The 17,634-nt window shown below is 34.6% G+C and overlaps 2 protein-coding genes across 2 annotated transcripts in view; one reads left to right on the forward strand and one right to left on the reverse strand.

Annotated features, from left to right (window-relative positions):
- The window catches only part of Smp_163730 (putative rhoptry protein), a gene marked incomplete at both ends in the record, with an annotated part of 82,384 nt that extends 75,862 nt beyond the window's left edge, over positions 1-6,522 (forward strand). The window contains 3 exons of the mRNA XM_018790328.1: positions 877-1,168; positions 3,727-3,904; positions 6,014-6,522. Of these exons, the coding sequence (XP_018655683.1) occupies positions 877-1,168; positions 3,727-3,904; positions 6,014-6,522 (979 nt within the window). The remainder of the gene's footprint in view (positions 1-876; positions 1,169-3,726; positions 3,905-6,013) is intronic.
- Positions 6,523-9,422: 2,900 nt separating this feature from the next.
- Smp_077180 (serine/threonine kinase) lies at positions 9,423-16,424 on the reverse strand (the record flags this gene model as incomplete). Its single annotated transcript, XM_018790329.1, has 8 exons — positions 9,423-9,734; positions 10,666-10,851; positions 10,999-11,099; positions 11,559-11,956; positions 12,683-12,882; positions 13,748-13,865; positions 14,927-15,201; positions 16,299-16,424. The coding sequence occupies 8 exons, from the start codon at positions 16,422-16,424 to the stop codon at positions 9,423-9,425; spliced, it is 1,716 nt and encodes a 571-aa protein (XP_018655684.1).
- Positions 16,425-17,634: the final 1,210 nt, after the last annotated feature.

A 17,634-nucleotide genomic window follows, 5' to 3' on the forward strand; every position in this document is an offset into this window, starting at 1 on the left:
CTTCAATCATGGAGTATATGTTAAGGACCCTAACCAGTTAATTTTCATGTACTAAAAAGGCCCATAACAATAATCATTAACTACATGAATTAATTCCATGTTTTTTGGCCTTACATGACTTTCCCTCAAATCCACTCATACGACAAGTATAATATCAATCCCTGAAAATTAGACAATGAAAGTGATATTGTTAGAAGCATATCTATGATGGCACTTGAAATAGCCAATTCTAACAACAGTCCATGATGTGCTCTTCGTTAATGAAAAAGTTTCTTGTGAAGTGGTGACCCGCTGATTAAACCACACTTGTCTTTTCACTATTAGATTAAACTATTTCGGTTTTGTTAGCAGAGTTGATTCACTGATTTGTACTGAATTAATAAGTTATACCAACATTACCGTTTCTGTACTGGTCATTACTTTGTGGATAAACTTATATAATTGTGATAATAATTGTTGTTTTTAATCGAAGAAGTAAGTTGGAAGAAAGCTTTACTCAAAGTACAACGACACTTAATGACTCAGCTGAGAATCGACCCCAATGACACAGATACATTTACCCTTCGCCTTCCTTTAGATCCTGAGTTTTACGAAAATCTAATTTTTATTCCATGAATTCATATTTTCATTTTCTTCTCGAATCATATTCTCTCTGTCTAATCTTTTTTAATGCTACTACTATTACCCATGATACTTTTACCACTTCTAATACTGTTTTAATGTGGTATGGCAACTTGGACCGATGAATATATATTCCAGGTTCTGCGTTGCCTATGATTGACTGAATTTTTAATAGTATTTCTCTGTAGAAATTCACTTTAATAGTTTAGTAGATTATTCCTTATTTTTCTCTCTTTGTCATTGTTGTTTTTGCAGTACTGGCATACAATTCAAGGCTATTTCCGTTGTTCCATCATTAACAGGACAAACAGAAGATTGCAATTCACTGTTACCGTCGAATGCAGAGATTGGAGACAATCATATAAACAACAAAATGGTGATATCACCACGTTTACTGTATTTCATTTTTGAGCTAGCCACTGTTTCTAACACGTTATGCAGTGAAGTATTAAAATCAATCATAAATAAGTCATTGAAATCGAATGGTCAATTACTGGATCACGTATCAAAAATTAGTTCTGGTCATTTAATAATTGCTATTCAATTGGTTAGTTTATAATTATATTTATTGGTTAGTTAATGGATACCTATATTCCTTTTGCTTAATAAATAACTAGACTGTGTAAAATAGCTCCTAGTGAATAGGATCCGTCATTTCAATTGTTTTGCAAAGAAAAGTTGCGATTGTACAATTGCTCAAAAACTAAGCGCACATTTATGTAGACAACCAATAGTCTGAACCGTACACAGTACTTCAAGGCACCATCTACTTTTGATTGCTAATAGCGAATTGGTTGACGTGTTCTGTTCAAACTTGTGATACCGTTTGTTAAATATTGAATTAGTTAAACCATGGAACCATAGCTTCTGTCGGCCAGCTGCCTCGTCCTGATGGGTCTCGTTCTAGGACAAAGTATCTGTCCAATGCTCAATGGTTTACAATGTCGATCTAGCTAAGTTATTTATTATTTATTTATTTAAACACATAAATATTGGTACAAGGAAGCCATTGACAATAGAATATAGAATATGAAAAAAGCCGCTTGAACAGGAAAATAACCTAACACCACAGGTCATCCATTCAAGCTGGGTCAGAAGAGCTGATTTTTTTTTTATTCATCCATATACACCCACCACTACTGACCTGTACTGTTTAGTTGACCTTTGTATATTTCACTGTTAGTTGAGATGATATAGTAATGAGTGAAATGTCTATTCAAGTCACAATGAATATGAATGATTAATGAGGGATATTATTGATACATGATAATGGAATTGTTTTTAGCAATTATTAAATCAGCTAAGAGTTGAAATCATCGGATTTTCATTTATAGATATGATAAGTGTTTTAAACCCTTAGGGTAATGATACAGTCTTTGTTTGTGAAAGGTAGTTCAACAATTACTGCACATGTATAATTGAAGATGTAGCCAATGAGAAGTATATGGATTCTGGTCTATCATTAAGCTTAATATTATCTGCCTAAATCCAAGTTGTTGTTCAGCTTTATGGTATGACTCACATTCCCTAGCACATACATAGAATGTATTTAATCGAAATCATGAATCGATCAATGTTATATTGCCATTGGAAACCTGGACACCCATTTCGTGCTAGTATAGGGTACCTCAGCAGCGTGCATCTACGATCGTGCACGTGGGACTCGAATCCGGGACTCCCGAACTGGGGCGCTAACTCTTGACCTCTGAGCCGGCGTCTAACAGTGTTAATGTCTAACTCCAGCCACTCCACGGTATTGCGCGAGCATTTTGTATTTGTTTAACAATTTATGTGACTGACTGGATAAAATATTTTATTTTAATGACTATGTTGGCTCGAAATACCATTATGAAAGGAGAAACAATTAAATGTAATGTAATGAATCCAAAATTTCACAATACGTACTACTAGGTACTACTAGGTCGGACGGTCATAAAGACTATTCAAACTAACGTTTTTCACGGTAGCGCCGCATTGTTATTTCGATCCATTAGAAAGCTTCAAATTCATCAAAATTGTACTTAAATTAATTTAACCCCTGTAGTTTAATTTACTAAAATACCCGTAAAGTCTAATAAACTTTTGGATGAATTGGTGATACACATAATCTAATGGGACTTCTACAAAACTACACTGTTGAATGGAAAAAAGGTATAACTACATTTAAACTGGTATATGATTTTTGCTGGTAAATGTACTTTACAGACCACAAATTTTAACCCACTTGATATCGTTAATAACATCAGGAATAGCAAAATGACTTTTGTAAAAACCTTAAAACTAAAATACAATGGGAATTTTTACTTTCTAGAAGTCTAAGTGGTGCCTTTTTCTAATTGCAGTTTATGCTTTAATCTGAGGATGATGATTGCAAACATCAACAATTTTCTTCTTATTGTAACAGATTTTTCCCCTCATGCTCGGTTTTGATTATCCCACATGTAGCGAATTTCCTTAACATTTGATCCTCAGACTCATATTGATCTAAAGTTTGTGTGTTGATGTCATTAATGATTTCGTTGAATTGTTATATGTGTATTGAAACTTAGCACTGATATCCATCAACCTTCAGGCCATATCATTCATTGTTTGCCAAAACTACTGGACCACTATACATATATTTGTCAATTATAGTTTACCACATGAACAGATTTCAGCTTAAGGATCGTTGTAATTTAGGGAAAACTGGACAGTTGTTTTATCAGAGTTTGGAACTCCACATAAGTGCGTACTTGGGACCTTCAGACTTCTCGGCAAGCGCATTGCCTTTGCATCACTTAATCGCAGTTATCAAAGTAAGCCCTATTTGAAACAAGAAAGATTGTCAAAGTAACAGAAAGATTAAATTTCGATCATGGATTAGTTCAAATCACATATGGATAAGTTATGTTAAAATTTGCCATTGTTATATGATCATTGATGACAATACAGTGTCTAAGATAGTAAAATTAAGCGGGTTATATGCATGTAATTTCTTTATTCAACAAGTTTTGATCGGCAGTAAAGTATCTATTACAGAAGGCTGAATATTCACTTCTTATTGTTATAGTGCACATCTATTGCCAAATAAAAGTGAGATTTGCTTATTCATTTTTCCTTATTAAGTTTCTTAGGAAAATTGTCAAATCAAAACAGTGGAAATGTTGGGAACGATTATACTTTCTATTGTATAAATTACTCAAAGCTGGTGTATTAGTTTATCCTGTACCGAATTTAATTAGTGACAATCAAGAGACGAATGACAATACACCTTCAAGACTATTCTACTTATTGGATTGGAGTAGTGAGTTTGTTAAATGTTTTTTTGTTATTATTTGAAGTTAGACATAAACACCATGGGATGCCGGCTCAGTGGTCTATCGGTTAAATGCTCTGGCGCGAGACTGATAGGTCCTGGGTTCGAATCTCACGAGGCGAGGTCATGGATGCGCACTGCTGAGATGTTCCACAACAGGACGAAACGGCCGTCCAATGCTTCCAGGTTTTTCCTGGTGGTCTAGCTTCAATTGACTCACGCTTTCAACAATGAAAATACTAAATCTCCACAAAAACCCCTTCTGATTATCGACAGTAACTATTTTTAACTTGTGCTAACTACATTAAAACAGTGTAACGAATTTTGTTTAAAGGTTAATGATATTATCTAAATTACTATTGAACCAAATGGTCAAAAATTGCTATAAATAGATTTTCTAAGTAGGAAACATTTGAGAGATTTTTAAAAACATCCTATGAATTACTTCCTATCCGTCAATGTACAATTACTAATTATATTACCCAGACTCATATTTTGCCTCTATTATTTCCTGAACTGAGTAAACACTGTGCTATATTGCGTGGATAACCTTAAAGACTGCTAGTATATTATACTTGCCTTTGCTTCCATATTTTAAGCATTAGGGCTAGTGATACTAATCGGATGTCTAACCCTGAGACTGAAACACTAAGTTCAATTTCTTAACTACTGAGCCACCATTCGACAGAGACTGTTAGTATGACTCCTGATAAACGTTTTGACACTATTGGATAAACACTTGAAATATTGCCAACAACTGATCAATATTATTTATTCTAGCAAATATATAATATATACTCAGGAAAACGAAATGCAATAACATTAAAATCCATGCATATAAAACGAAATCCAAAAGCCTCACGTTACCTCATCCAGCATATATATTATGGGGTAAAAGAGTTGGAGACATGCTTTTAGAGATAACACTTTCAACATATGACTTTGCACAGATTGATCTTCTACCAGGAGATTCACTTTTTGGTTTAGAATACGCAGATGATACAGTTCTTTTTGGTGAAGACGCTGACAAAGTACAGTCTTCTGACCACCTCAAGCAATAATGCAAGCATGTTTCAGATGCAGTTCTCTCCCTCCAAATGTAAAGTGTTGCTTCAGGATTGACTAGGGTCATTATCTCAATTAGTGATAAGAAGTGAAGTAGTTGAACGTATCGGCCACTTCACTTATCTTGAGATTCTCATCAGTACTGATGGTCTGGTGCCTGACGAAATTTCGGCACGGGTTCAGAAGGCTCTGTTGGCTTTTCCCAACTTGTGGCATATGCGAGGAAGCCGTATGCCAACCAAAAGACGATTTTACTGCACAGCAGTTGGTCCCTTCCTACTTCATGGATGAGAAACATGGCCATTAAGAATAGAGGATATTTATAGGTTACTGGTATTCGATCATGTGTCTACAAAGCATTGTTCGTGCATGTATTAGGAATAGAATACTAGGTAATGGTGGGGAATCAATTGATGAGGTAGTAAATTTCCATCAACTCAGGTGGTTGGGACGTGTTACGTATGCCTAGCCAATGCTTACCTCGACGGGCTGTTTTCTAATACAGGAGAGAGCTTGAAGCTGTGTGCGACCACACCAAAACATGGCATCATTCCATGAAGTCACTGACAATTAGACTTCGTCACGCTGATAGGTGTAGGCTATCTGGTTACAGTCGGCGTGGTTATTTTAACCAATGGTTAGAGATCTTGAATGACATAACTTAAAATCGTCTGCGATGGCCTAGGCGCATCCACTCTTCCCGCAAATCCTGAAACTCTAAATTCCTCACTTTTTTTCGTTTTTATTTTGCTAATTTATATTTTCTTTTCGAGTCGTATATCTTCGATGCCTAATTTTTGTAATTACCACTGATACTGATATCTCGATTATTCTGGGATTTGGCCTGACAACTTCATCTCTCTGTACTAATACTGTATAGCAATTTGAACCGATGTACATGTGTATAGGTTCTACATTGTGACTGACTGAAAGTTGTAAAAGCCGAACTAATCAGAACGTTCACAATTGAAAGAATATAAACTTCAGTATCTATTATTATTCATTTATATCCTTTTTTATTTATCCCTTTAGAACTTTGTGGTTCATTCGATCTCTTCACATTAACATCAGATCTATTCAATTTATGGTGTATGTCATTGGAAATCCTATCTGGTCAATTATTAAATCCTTCTCAACCCACCAACCTCTCTCATGATTACAGCAACAAACTATATCATCGAAATACTGAGTTTTACATCCTTTGCCACTCATTATGTGATTTAGTCTCGTATTTATCCTCAGTCATTTCTTTACATTCAACTAAATACATTGACCAGATTTGTAATAATGATGAAAATAACAATAATGACGGTAATACTGTAAATAGTGATGCTGATGTTATCTCTTCATTAAAAACTAATCAATTTATACAATATAGTAAACAATTAGCAATCCATTTACTTGATCAATTATCAAATCGTTTGTCGAATAACCTGATCTCTAACTTATTAATCAAATCAAATTCACAATTGAATGTTTCTGATGAATTGAATCGACTGAAACAGACAATTTTGTTAGTACAAGATATAATAAGAACTTAATGATGAATTGATGAAAAAATAAACGTTGACTTGTATACAATATTTACTTTTTCCTAATCAAAAATAATAAGATGTATGAATAAGATAGTCGTTTTTGCGTTATTTGAAGAATTGGTTAAAGTAATTCATTTTCCACTTCTCTCTATCATCTAGTATTATCAGAAGGGGTTTTGTGGAGATTTCAGTATTTTCATAGTTAAAAGCATGAGTCAATTGAAGTTAGACCACCAAGGAAAACCTGGAAGCATTGGACGGCCGTTTCGTCCTGTTGTGGAACATCTCAGCAGTGCGCATCCATGACCTCGCCTCGTGAGATTCGAACCCAGGACCTATCAGTCTCGCGCCAGAGCATTTAACCGATAGACCACTGAGCCGGCATCCGATGATGTTAATGTCTAACTTCAACTTCGTGAATTGGTTGAAGTTAGACATTAACACCATTAGATGCCGACTCACTGTCGTCTAGCAGTCGAAAATCTTCTGTCTGTTACAACTATCGTGAGGTGAACTTTGGGGAACTAGATATTAGTTTAATTTGTGGTAGTGCTAAGGAGGTCGTAAGAATAGTCATATTTTATTAGAAGGGTTAAGATCTCTTCTGGAACGACACACTTTCTACCAATTCGCTTTTCCGCATGACCTTTGCCCTCTGATGTCATATTATTTTAGTTCGGTAAATTGCTACATGCTCGAAGGTCATATTCAGGCTACCATAGTAACAACTTTTGTACCAGTTTTGTTTGGGTTGTTTGTTCTACCACAAATATCACCTAACCTGCAATTCCATCTTCTTCCTGTCTTAGCTGTCGAGGTTCGATGTGTTGAGTATAATTGACTGTTTTCAGTTCCGAAGAGAACCTATCGTATTAGAGAACTCAGTCGTTTTCGTTTCTCAATCCGTAACATCATATACGATGTACGGTGTAAGAACCCAAATAAGACACAACAGGTATTTGATAAGTAGACGAAATAACAATAAGATTCACATATGGAAGATTTTCATCAGTAGTTTACAAGAACTCTCACACGCAGAGGAGAAAATCCATATATCCACGTTATTGCAAGCGATTCTAAATTGCATTTTTGTCCCCTAAAACAAGTGACTGTTACCATCTTGTTGTGATTTGGTGAATATTGTGCAGCCTATAATCATTTCGTTGAATGCACATATATTTGCAAATTTGTCACCATTCTCGTTCTTTTCTCCCAGTCAGTTCATATCGTCTCATGATATCTTCATACCCGGTGTTGTGAATTCCGACTTTGACGTTTAGGTCTCACATCAGGATGGTCAAGCTATTTCCTGTGCATTTCCGTACGATAGATGCAACCTCTCGTGTAACTGATCTTTATCATCATCATTGCTATTGGGCGCATAACATTCATTGTGATCAACTTTGTTTCGAATGTTGCTTTGATGACCCTGGATCCATGAGATTCCCATCCTATAAGTGCATTTCGTGCATCTTTGGACACCATCAGAGCAACTTCCCGAGTGTGCGAAGCATTTTCTTTTTCGTGACCGGAGTACAGCAACACTTTTCCCGTATCTAGCCTTTGTTGTCCAGCTTGAATCCAATGAGTTTCGGTGATTCCGAGCACTGCCAAGTTTTTTTCATTTCCGTAGCTATTTGTCTGGTCCTTCCAGTCTCCCACATTGTTCGGACGTTCTTTGTACCTATATTACTTGTTGCTCTGATTGTTAGAAAGGGCATCAGCCTCGTGACTTCCGAAGAATTTCGACTTTCATCATGAGGTGTCATAATCCTTCCTTCAACTCCCAGGGCAGAGTTTAAATGGTTTAATTTGTTTAATCTGGTTGACGTATTTTTAGCGAGTTAGTTTCCTACGGGATGGGGTTGCAGACCCCACGCCCAACCCTCCTCCTTACGCGGGCTTGGGACCCGCAGTAGCCCTAGAAGAGCTACAGATGGAGTTAATGTTTGGTCATCTGGAGACCGTTTTTCACCATCTTCTTATACAGGATAGATTTGTAAAATATGTGACTCGGTCAATTTATTCAGTTTATGAGTATCCACAGAACACACTTTCTATTCAAGCTGTAACGCCGAAACCCTCTACTTATTTTATAAGAAGTACCTTCAGTTCCCTTATTTTTATAGTCCTACGCGTTATAACGATGTTCTATGGTGTAATACATTTGTACATCGAACTTCAAAATTAAATTGCTGAAAAGAACACTGGAAACGTCTTTAATGTGTTATATGACTTCAGAACCCAAGGTCTGAAATCAAGAAACAGGACCACCATCTTTTTTATTGACGTAGTGTAAGGAAACCACTCCGAAAGTCTACGTTGACGTTGTCATTATAAGACATGATTACTGATATAAATATCCTTAAAGATAATTTTTAAGTTAACGAAACAACATCAGTATTTACAACCAAATATTACGCAGTCTTTTTTTACAGTGGACAGAAGACATTACTTTTCAAACACAATGTACCACTTTTGTGATTAGACCACTTCTAAATAGCACTTAAAACTTACATTTCCCTAAATTAGCAGGCACAGGTAGTTTATCCCCATATAAACAACGGAGAAACTAAAGAGAAAAAATGGCATATTATAAGCCATGTTCAATGTACTGTTGTACTATTTGTTTTAACAAACCCAATCGATCAAAAGTAAATGATGACGCTATTCAGTAAAGAAATTGTATTTAGAAACATACAGAGACACTTCATTCATTAAGCAATCTTTAATACAGATATATAAATAAACAACGAGGCGGGGGAACAAGTTACTTGAGGACAAAATCTGAACTGACTTAAAGAAATTATTATAAGTTTCAAAGTAAATTATTGCAAAAATATTCACACAAAATCTCAGGATAAGTGAAAGATCTTTTAAAAAAATAAGTTGTTATCGAAAGAAATCTATGTCTCCATTGCTACTGGAGTTAATTCACCGTAAACTACTGGAGAATTTTCAGAAATGCACGTACCGTCATTTGAATTTGAATTATTAGGCTCCGTTGTAGGCCTTTCAGGTAACAGAATATGTAAGTAAGGATGTGTTATATTTACTGCACCCATAGCTGAAAGATCTGTATAGATTGCAGCATAGGTTTGATGAAACAATAAACCATCACCTGAGACACGACGACAATCCACAAGAATTGAACCAGCTAATGGATATAACAATACTCGAAAAGCAGTTCCTGGATGCTCTGGAGTTTTGATATCCACCTGTAGATTGAATATGGAAGTTACATGTATGAATAATATACGATATATATGAAATGAAATACGAGTTAGAAGAGGTTATTTTACAAATTATTCAATGGAACCAACTAGTAGGAAGTGGTCTATGTAGTAGGATATGACAATAGCCATACCAGTTAGCGTTCTAAACGGTTAATTAGATTTTAAGTGATATCCTTATAGTTTAGTCCTATTGATGTAGATTAAAATTAAAAATGACAGCATACACTGGACGACGAGGTTGAAAGAAGAAAGGTTACAAAGAAGGACAATTTATAATGGCAATGAAGTTTATTATTAATGAGATCAGATATCTACAAATAAGAAATTGTCAGAAACTAAGTCATACAGATTCTAAATAACTAATGCTAAACAAAGCGTTTAACATACTTGATGCTATATACACTAATGGTAAAGATTAATCCATAACTCTGCTTTCCTAGATGACAGTTATATTCACTAAATATGTCAGCGATAATAGATGCGAAAAATATGCATAATGTACTTAAAGTTTAAACATTCGGGCAGTAGTATTTCAACTCGGTAAAAAAACTATATGGATGATCACAAGATAATATAAACTACACTGTAACTACAGAGTGCACGCCATTACTTGTATTTTTTAAAAATCTATGTAACTTAATAACCAAATACAGGTCCTTAAAATAGGCTGAAATACAATGCCTATATGAGAACTCAACTTGATCTGAAGGTGATGTATGGTTTGGATCTACCACAAAGTTGTTGAAATCAGAATGTTTTAGGCACTAATCTATTGCACCAATGTCATTTATAATAACTCTTGAAATATTAAATTTAATATAATATACAGAAAATATTCTAGAATAAAATAACAATGGTTGATTCATCCCTATTTTATTTAAAATCAGAATGTTAACAGAGTGACTAGACGTACAAGTAGGTTATTTGATCCTCTGATTGTTGCCCGTAGATGTCTCCTTTGAACAACGACAGCTCGAATGACCTCCATTGTATGTTCTACTGAGGAGAGTGCTGAAAAGAATCGAGTCATACGGCGCATAAGACAGGAAAAACCAAGCCGATCCTTAACGTAATCAATATCTCCAACCATCTGAGACGCCTGAAATGAGAGCCAAATATAAAATTCAGCAAATGGATATTAAATAAAACTGTTGTACGATTCCGTCTTCTTGATAGTATGAAAATCAATGGTTTATAACACTACTATATTAACACAACATATTCACAAACTGAAGAGAAAACTTACCATTAGCATACTGTCAGTATCAGCCGGTTGAGATAAGTGAAGATCATTTATAATCGAATCTAATTGAGCATGACAAACTGGCGTAGGCTGAGATGAAGGTACTGAACAGTAAATAATGAAATAAACAAAATAAGTCTGATTTTACTAATAAACATCATACATCGTAAGTAACACTAAAACAGTAATAATAACTACTGATAATCCCAAGGTCAATAAATAGACAAATGATTAGTTTACGAAGACAACAGAATTACAAATTCAGAAATCAAAATAGCAATACAGCTGATAAGAGTATGTGTGAAAGCAATGAAGATATATGAACTAAATGAAAGAGACTAATGTCATCAGAATGTTAAGTAATTCATCTATCAAGTACAAGGTTTATATACTCGGCAATTTTGAATCACATTGGTTGTGTAAAATTTATTAATACTACTATCCGGCTGCTAATATTGAGGTGTCATCACCAATCAGTTTCCAAACAGAAACTTTTCCAGCTACCTTAAGGATTATTAATATCAACATTTAGCGAAACCCTGACCAAAAAATTATGCACAAACCTGGCGCATCTCCTTGATAAGTGCTGCGTGAAGTATTGGTACGGTCGCTGTTTGGTACGACAGTATTTGCAGATACACCTGAGTCTTGTCTGCTTCGCGGTGACGCGACAGGAGTTAGACGTCGGGCAAGACCAAGGCGATACCAAGGATGGTTTTTAATGGATTCAATAGTAAGACGATCAGAAGGACGATGAGCCAAGGCTCGTGTGAGAAAGTTGGCTAAGTCAGGAGGAAGTCGGGAAAACACAGGACCTGTGTGCAAATCTTTATGTTCGGTCCACTGGCGATATACAGGATCAGATGTATAACTGGCACGTGACCAACAACGTTGACCAGTGACAGCTGTGAGAAGTGTAACACCAAGTGAAAATAGGTCAGCAGGTGGTCCAAAGTAGGGACTAGATAAAGAAAAAATTTTGAAACAGTGATATTTGCGGGGAATATCTAACAACAGAAAACAATTTATTCGTTAAAAAATCTTTTTCGATGAACATATGAAGACACTACTCACATTAGTCAAAAACAGCTAACAATAAATAACACTTTGCAACGAATCAACATATCAATGCTTCGTTATTACACATATATCAGCGAGAATATTTAATTATCTATTTCCGCCTATGTAAAACAGCAACTGGAGAAAGAAGGAATAACGCAAATTCTTTGTTTTTCACAATGAGACACACTAGGAACTCTCTTAAGGCATAGTAAGCTTGGTTTGTGTCTACTTATAACTGTTTACCACAGGGGGAGCACTTCTAAAGTAAAAATCTGCAATCTCATAAACGAAAACACCTGATAGTCGTACATCCGACTGAAAATAGTTTTCTCCAGAAAACAGTACAGTATAGAGATTGGTACAGTATTCGTCTACTTTTTAAACTAACTTCTATAATATAACAAGTGAACATTAGATCATAACAAACAGTTCTAACTGTTTCTGACTTTTACAGTACTAGGTAATTGTAAGCATTACTCGGAAATGACATATTGGCATTATATTTGAAGATCCAGAGAAAAAATGAAAAATTTGGAGAAACTCATGTAATATTACAGGGTAGTAAAAAGGTATCTTTTTATACGAAAACTTGTTATCGATAATCATAAATAAAATATGCAATTACTTTTTTCCAAAAACTTCAGGTGCAGCATAACTTGTTGTTCCAACTGCTCCTTGAATAAGTTTCTGTTTTCGCAGATCTACAGCCCATCCAAAATCAATTAGTTTAGCTCTATCCTTCTTTGTGAGCATAATATTCTCCGGTTTCACATCTAAATGTGCTATTTGTTGATCATTATGAAGGTAATTTAATGCATCTAAAATCTGTGTACAAAAAGAAACAACCTTTTGCTAATTGACATTGAATACTAATCTTTTTTTATATGAGATTGATTTATTCTAGGCTTTTATTCTATATGAAAACAATGATTCGGATTTGCCTTGAACGTCAGAGTCGTGCATTCCAAATTCATTAAACTTTCCAAATTGTAAACTGTACTTACCAATCAATGTCTAGAATTCTACGTAGATTATTAATACTTATATTTCAATAATCAAGTAGATTTCATTACCCGACTGAACTGGTTCTCAAGGAAAATGATAATTTAAAACAATAAGCCTAAAAAACTAAATGCATGATTTCATCTACAAACATTTTGGTCAGTTTATAACAATGTAAACCATAGAAACAAAAAAAAACTTCGCGAAATCAAATTACATAGTAACATTTAATAAATGACGATTTATCCATGCTTCTTATAAGTGGTCTATTGGTTAAGTGCTCTGGCTAGAGACTGGTAGGTCCTGGGTTCGAATCTCGCTTGCGAGGCGGTATCGTGGATGCGCACTGCTGAGGAGTCCCATAATAGGACGAAACGGCCGTCAAGTGCTTCCAGGTTTTCCATGGTGGTCTAGCTTCAATTGACTCATGATCTCAACTATTAGAAATACTGAAATCTCCACAAACCCCTTCTGACCTTCTTATAAGTATTCATTGAATTGTTCATTATATTTATGTAAGTTCTATATGTATTCACCTCTATCAAGTATACTAAATACATATCGTCTTTCTAATGACAAAACAGTTTAGCATTAGACGGTGTAATGTCTACTAGAAACCACAAATAAAATGTATTCAATTTATAAAATATTAGATTAAAAATAAAAGGATATTCACGTATTCAAATACCTGTGCATAGTATATAAACATTTGTTGAACATGTAATCCTATACCAATGGGAATACGCTCAAACAATTCGCCACCAGGCAATAATTCCATAAACATGAATGTGAATGTAGGAGTATTTCTGTAAGATTAAGAATAAAGAACACAACGAATTTCATTAGTTATAATATATATGCATGTCAGAAATATTAATCTACTACTGATAACGCAAAGAACAAATTAAAATACTTCACAGTAACTCAGATCATGGGAACAGTAACATTTAAGCAGATCCGACAAGTCGTACATCAACAAGATTTGCACAAGTTTCCTGTCGATATTAATAAGCATACTTAACCGAGCAGAGTTATTGAACTATTGAATCAAAAAATAATTTAAAAGATTTAGAAACTTGACACGTTGAGACATTTTCCCCGTGTTTTAAAGACAAGTAGGAACCTATTAAGAAAGGAACGTTAAAGGTACGTAAGCAAATCTAAACAAGCTAGAACTAATAAGACATTTACCATGTATGAAAAAAAAGATAAAGGATAAATTCATTAGACGCTACTGTGAATCGAATACAAACACACGTAACTCAACTGTTGTGGTCTAGGTTCATTTATTTGTTTCATTACCTTAAGCCTTTGAAAAGGTATTATTCTAATTATTTCACTTTTTGATTTCACCCACTACTCTAACATTTTCTTCTGATTTTTCGCAGCTTTGGATATCATTATTAACATTACTGTGACTGAATTTCTCTAAATTAATCAAGTGGATAAGCAGATCTGATAAGACTTTGTGTTAGATATATTTTTAAAAAAAAGCATATTTCTGCTAAGCACATAATGGTTTTGAAATTATGTAAATCACCTATCGAAAATCTTTTAATCAGTTGGTTGGTTCATTCTTATTCACAGCTTATAGCTACTACACATACTTTTTTTGGAGATGACAAACGGAGACGATTAGTATAAGTCGAAAACTAAACAGAACCCAACTTTTAATGGATCAATTTGAAAATGTTCCCTAGATATCTTTCGGAGGATGTTTATTTAACTTTTAAGAGAGTGTCTGTGAAATGCAGCCCACATATAAAGGAAATATGAAAACATTTTCTTACAAAATAAAACTTAATGCTGAGTTCATTTTATGAATATTTATTAAAAAATAAACACTCGTTAATGAAACAATATCTACCTGATTCCATATAAAGTGGCAATATTGTGATGTTTTAAGCGTCTTTGTAACTCAGCTTCTTGACGAAGTTCTGCCCTAACTTGTGATACATTAACTTCAGCTTTTGTATTACTACGAAGCTTGCTTTGACCATATACATTGACTACTTTTGCTGCTAAACAATCTTTAGTATCAGGATTGACAATTAAATATACTCGTCCAATTCCACCTTCTGCAAGGCAGTGTGATATTTGGTATCCTGGAGGCAGGATAGGTTGTGCTTCAGTTTTTATTGACTAAAATATTTAAAAACAGCAAAAAAATGAATATTTAAAAACTACAAAAAACAAATGACATATTAAGAATCTACAGTATGGATCAGATAGTAGAAATATGAAGTGATAAGAAAGTAAAACGGATTTTGCCACAGACGATATAAAATATTCTCAATCATGTAGAGATATTCGAGGCCTACGAATGAACCTCTACTCAGGGATGTGCGTCTCAGTTAAAAGACGGAATAATAACAGGATAATGGAATTCTTAACTAACTGGATGTTAAACTAAGTTTCTTCAAGTTTTTGTTCACTTTAGCTTAACCATGATTTATTTTTTGTAGAGGTCGTAAAGTGCAAGAATTTCGTTCAGTATCAATGGTTTACTAATTTGAAACACAATAAAGAAACGTTGTAGCAAACTGGGAGATCCTCCAATTCAATCTGTCTCAGAACTATTAAAATAGTCATATGGGTTCGATAAGTATATTCATACTGTATGATTGGATGTTCCTAGCTGAGAATGCATGAGGAATTTACATACTATTGCTATCTCCATAGTGCTGCTTATATTTTTCGGTAACACTAAAGTCTGATAATATTTGAGCACGCATGAAGTTTTCATACGATCAGGAAATAGGAATAAGCTTGATCTGTTTCATTTCAAGGGTGCTAATTTAGATCGATGCATGTCTGTACTGGGTTCTACGTTAATCATGACTATTAGGACTAGAAATGAACCATAAAGAAAGGAATTGTGGAAAGACGACGATAAAGCGCCGTATCATAAAACATTTTTGTTAGCGTCTATAGGTAAATTATTAATACTAGCGTGGTTTTCTATAGATTACGTGGCTAATTGAGTCACAATGTTTATATATGCGGAGTGTGAAATGAAACATGTGACCATTCTCCAATTGAAAGAAAAGCACTAATTCTAAATTCTTGCAAAGACTAACTTTCACAACCTGGCAATATTTGTTAAGTTAAAGGATAAGACATATAAAAAGAAACACTGAAGAAATTGACGTGAAGCACCAATTAGTTTACGTACCAACAGGCGAAGTATTTGTCAATCATACGAGTAACTGGACACATTTTATTTAGTTTCTACTCACCTTCTGAATAGATGTTTCCTCTGAGTCTTCCGAGTTCGTGGTTACTTCAGGATTTTCTTTGTTCAGTTGAGTAATGTCTTGGAGATCAATGGATTGCACAGAATTGCTTAACTCGTCGGCATACATAGCACTGCAAACCAGTATCAAAGGGATAATATATGTAAAGATTCCAGTAGTTATTGGTACCCTAAAGTAACTACAGCTAGGTGTATATAATGAAGCCCACTGAAGTTTGACAAATTACAAAGCACAAATTAAATTAAGAACTAATCATTCACACTTGAACAGTTTTAAGACTACCCTGGATTAGCTGTGATAATGACGAAAGTATTTTATTGTAACTACAGCATAGAGAAAGTTGGAAATATATCTGCAAGATTCTTTATGCAAACACCATTTAGCAGAAATACATTTTATTTTGAATCAAAGTTATACGAGGATGATTTATGCATAGATCACTGGTTAGACGGTTGTAATGACATGAACGGCAAGTGATATATGTGGTACATTTGATGGCAAGTTTTAATCTATACTGAATAACTTGTAATATTATATAACTGACCACAGATCCAAGATATTGTTTTCCCACAGGTTAGTGATGTCGCTGGAAGTACGTGCTACACTCTTGTTCTCAGATCGATCATATTAAAATGATGGCCGGGAACCTAAGATTGTTAAGATAGATCAAAATGACTTTCGGGCCACCATAAGTCCTTTATTTTGGTTCCCACTAGTTTTCTTTATTCCATGCAGGCTCACCTGTAGAAAAGTACCCAGTCATCTTGGTTTCCGACTTTTGGTCTAAAGCATCTGTGGGCAAATACCTCACTAAAAAGTCAGCAATGTGGCTTAAAAGCCTATGTGGCATGACAAAATTTCTTAAAGTCGAACTTCTTTCGGCCTTACTATTGCATACTACCATAGAAAGCAACTAACACTTTTTCAAGTATGGCACGTATAAACGCGAATGTTAATTAAAAGACGAGTATACTACTCAGCAAGTTACGTCTTTATTCATGACAATAAATAATCGCTGAACAGAAGATATGTTCCAGAGAGTTACCTAATCGATTGCATCCCAGTGAGCAATACTGATATTAGGTATAGAATACTAATAAGTAATACATTAGTCCTTAATGACTGACGTCATTTCAAGCGGTCTTAGGATGTGTCGTTTTTTCCACTTACCGCTCATCTTGACTTATTATGCACTATAACATAAAAGTGGATTGGGATAAGGCAATAGATAACCGGACAAAGAAATTGCACCACTTTGAGAAACCATCAACCCTAATTCTGAGCCATGTATGGAAGTGTAAGTTGTATGGTTTAAGTC

This window comes from Schistosoma mansoni, chromosome W, assembly GCF_000237925.1.
Source record: "Schistosoma mansoni strain Puerto Rico chromosome W, complete genome".
In the NCBI taxonomy this organism is placed as follows: Eukaryota; Metazoa; Platyhelminthes; class Trematoda; order Strigeidida; family Schistosomatidae; genus Schistosoma; species Schistosoma mansoni.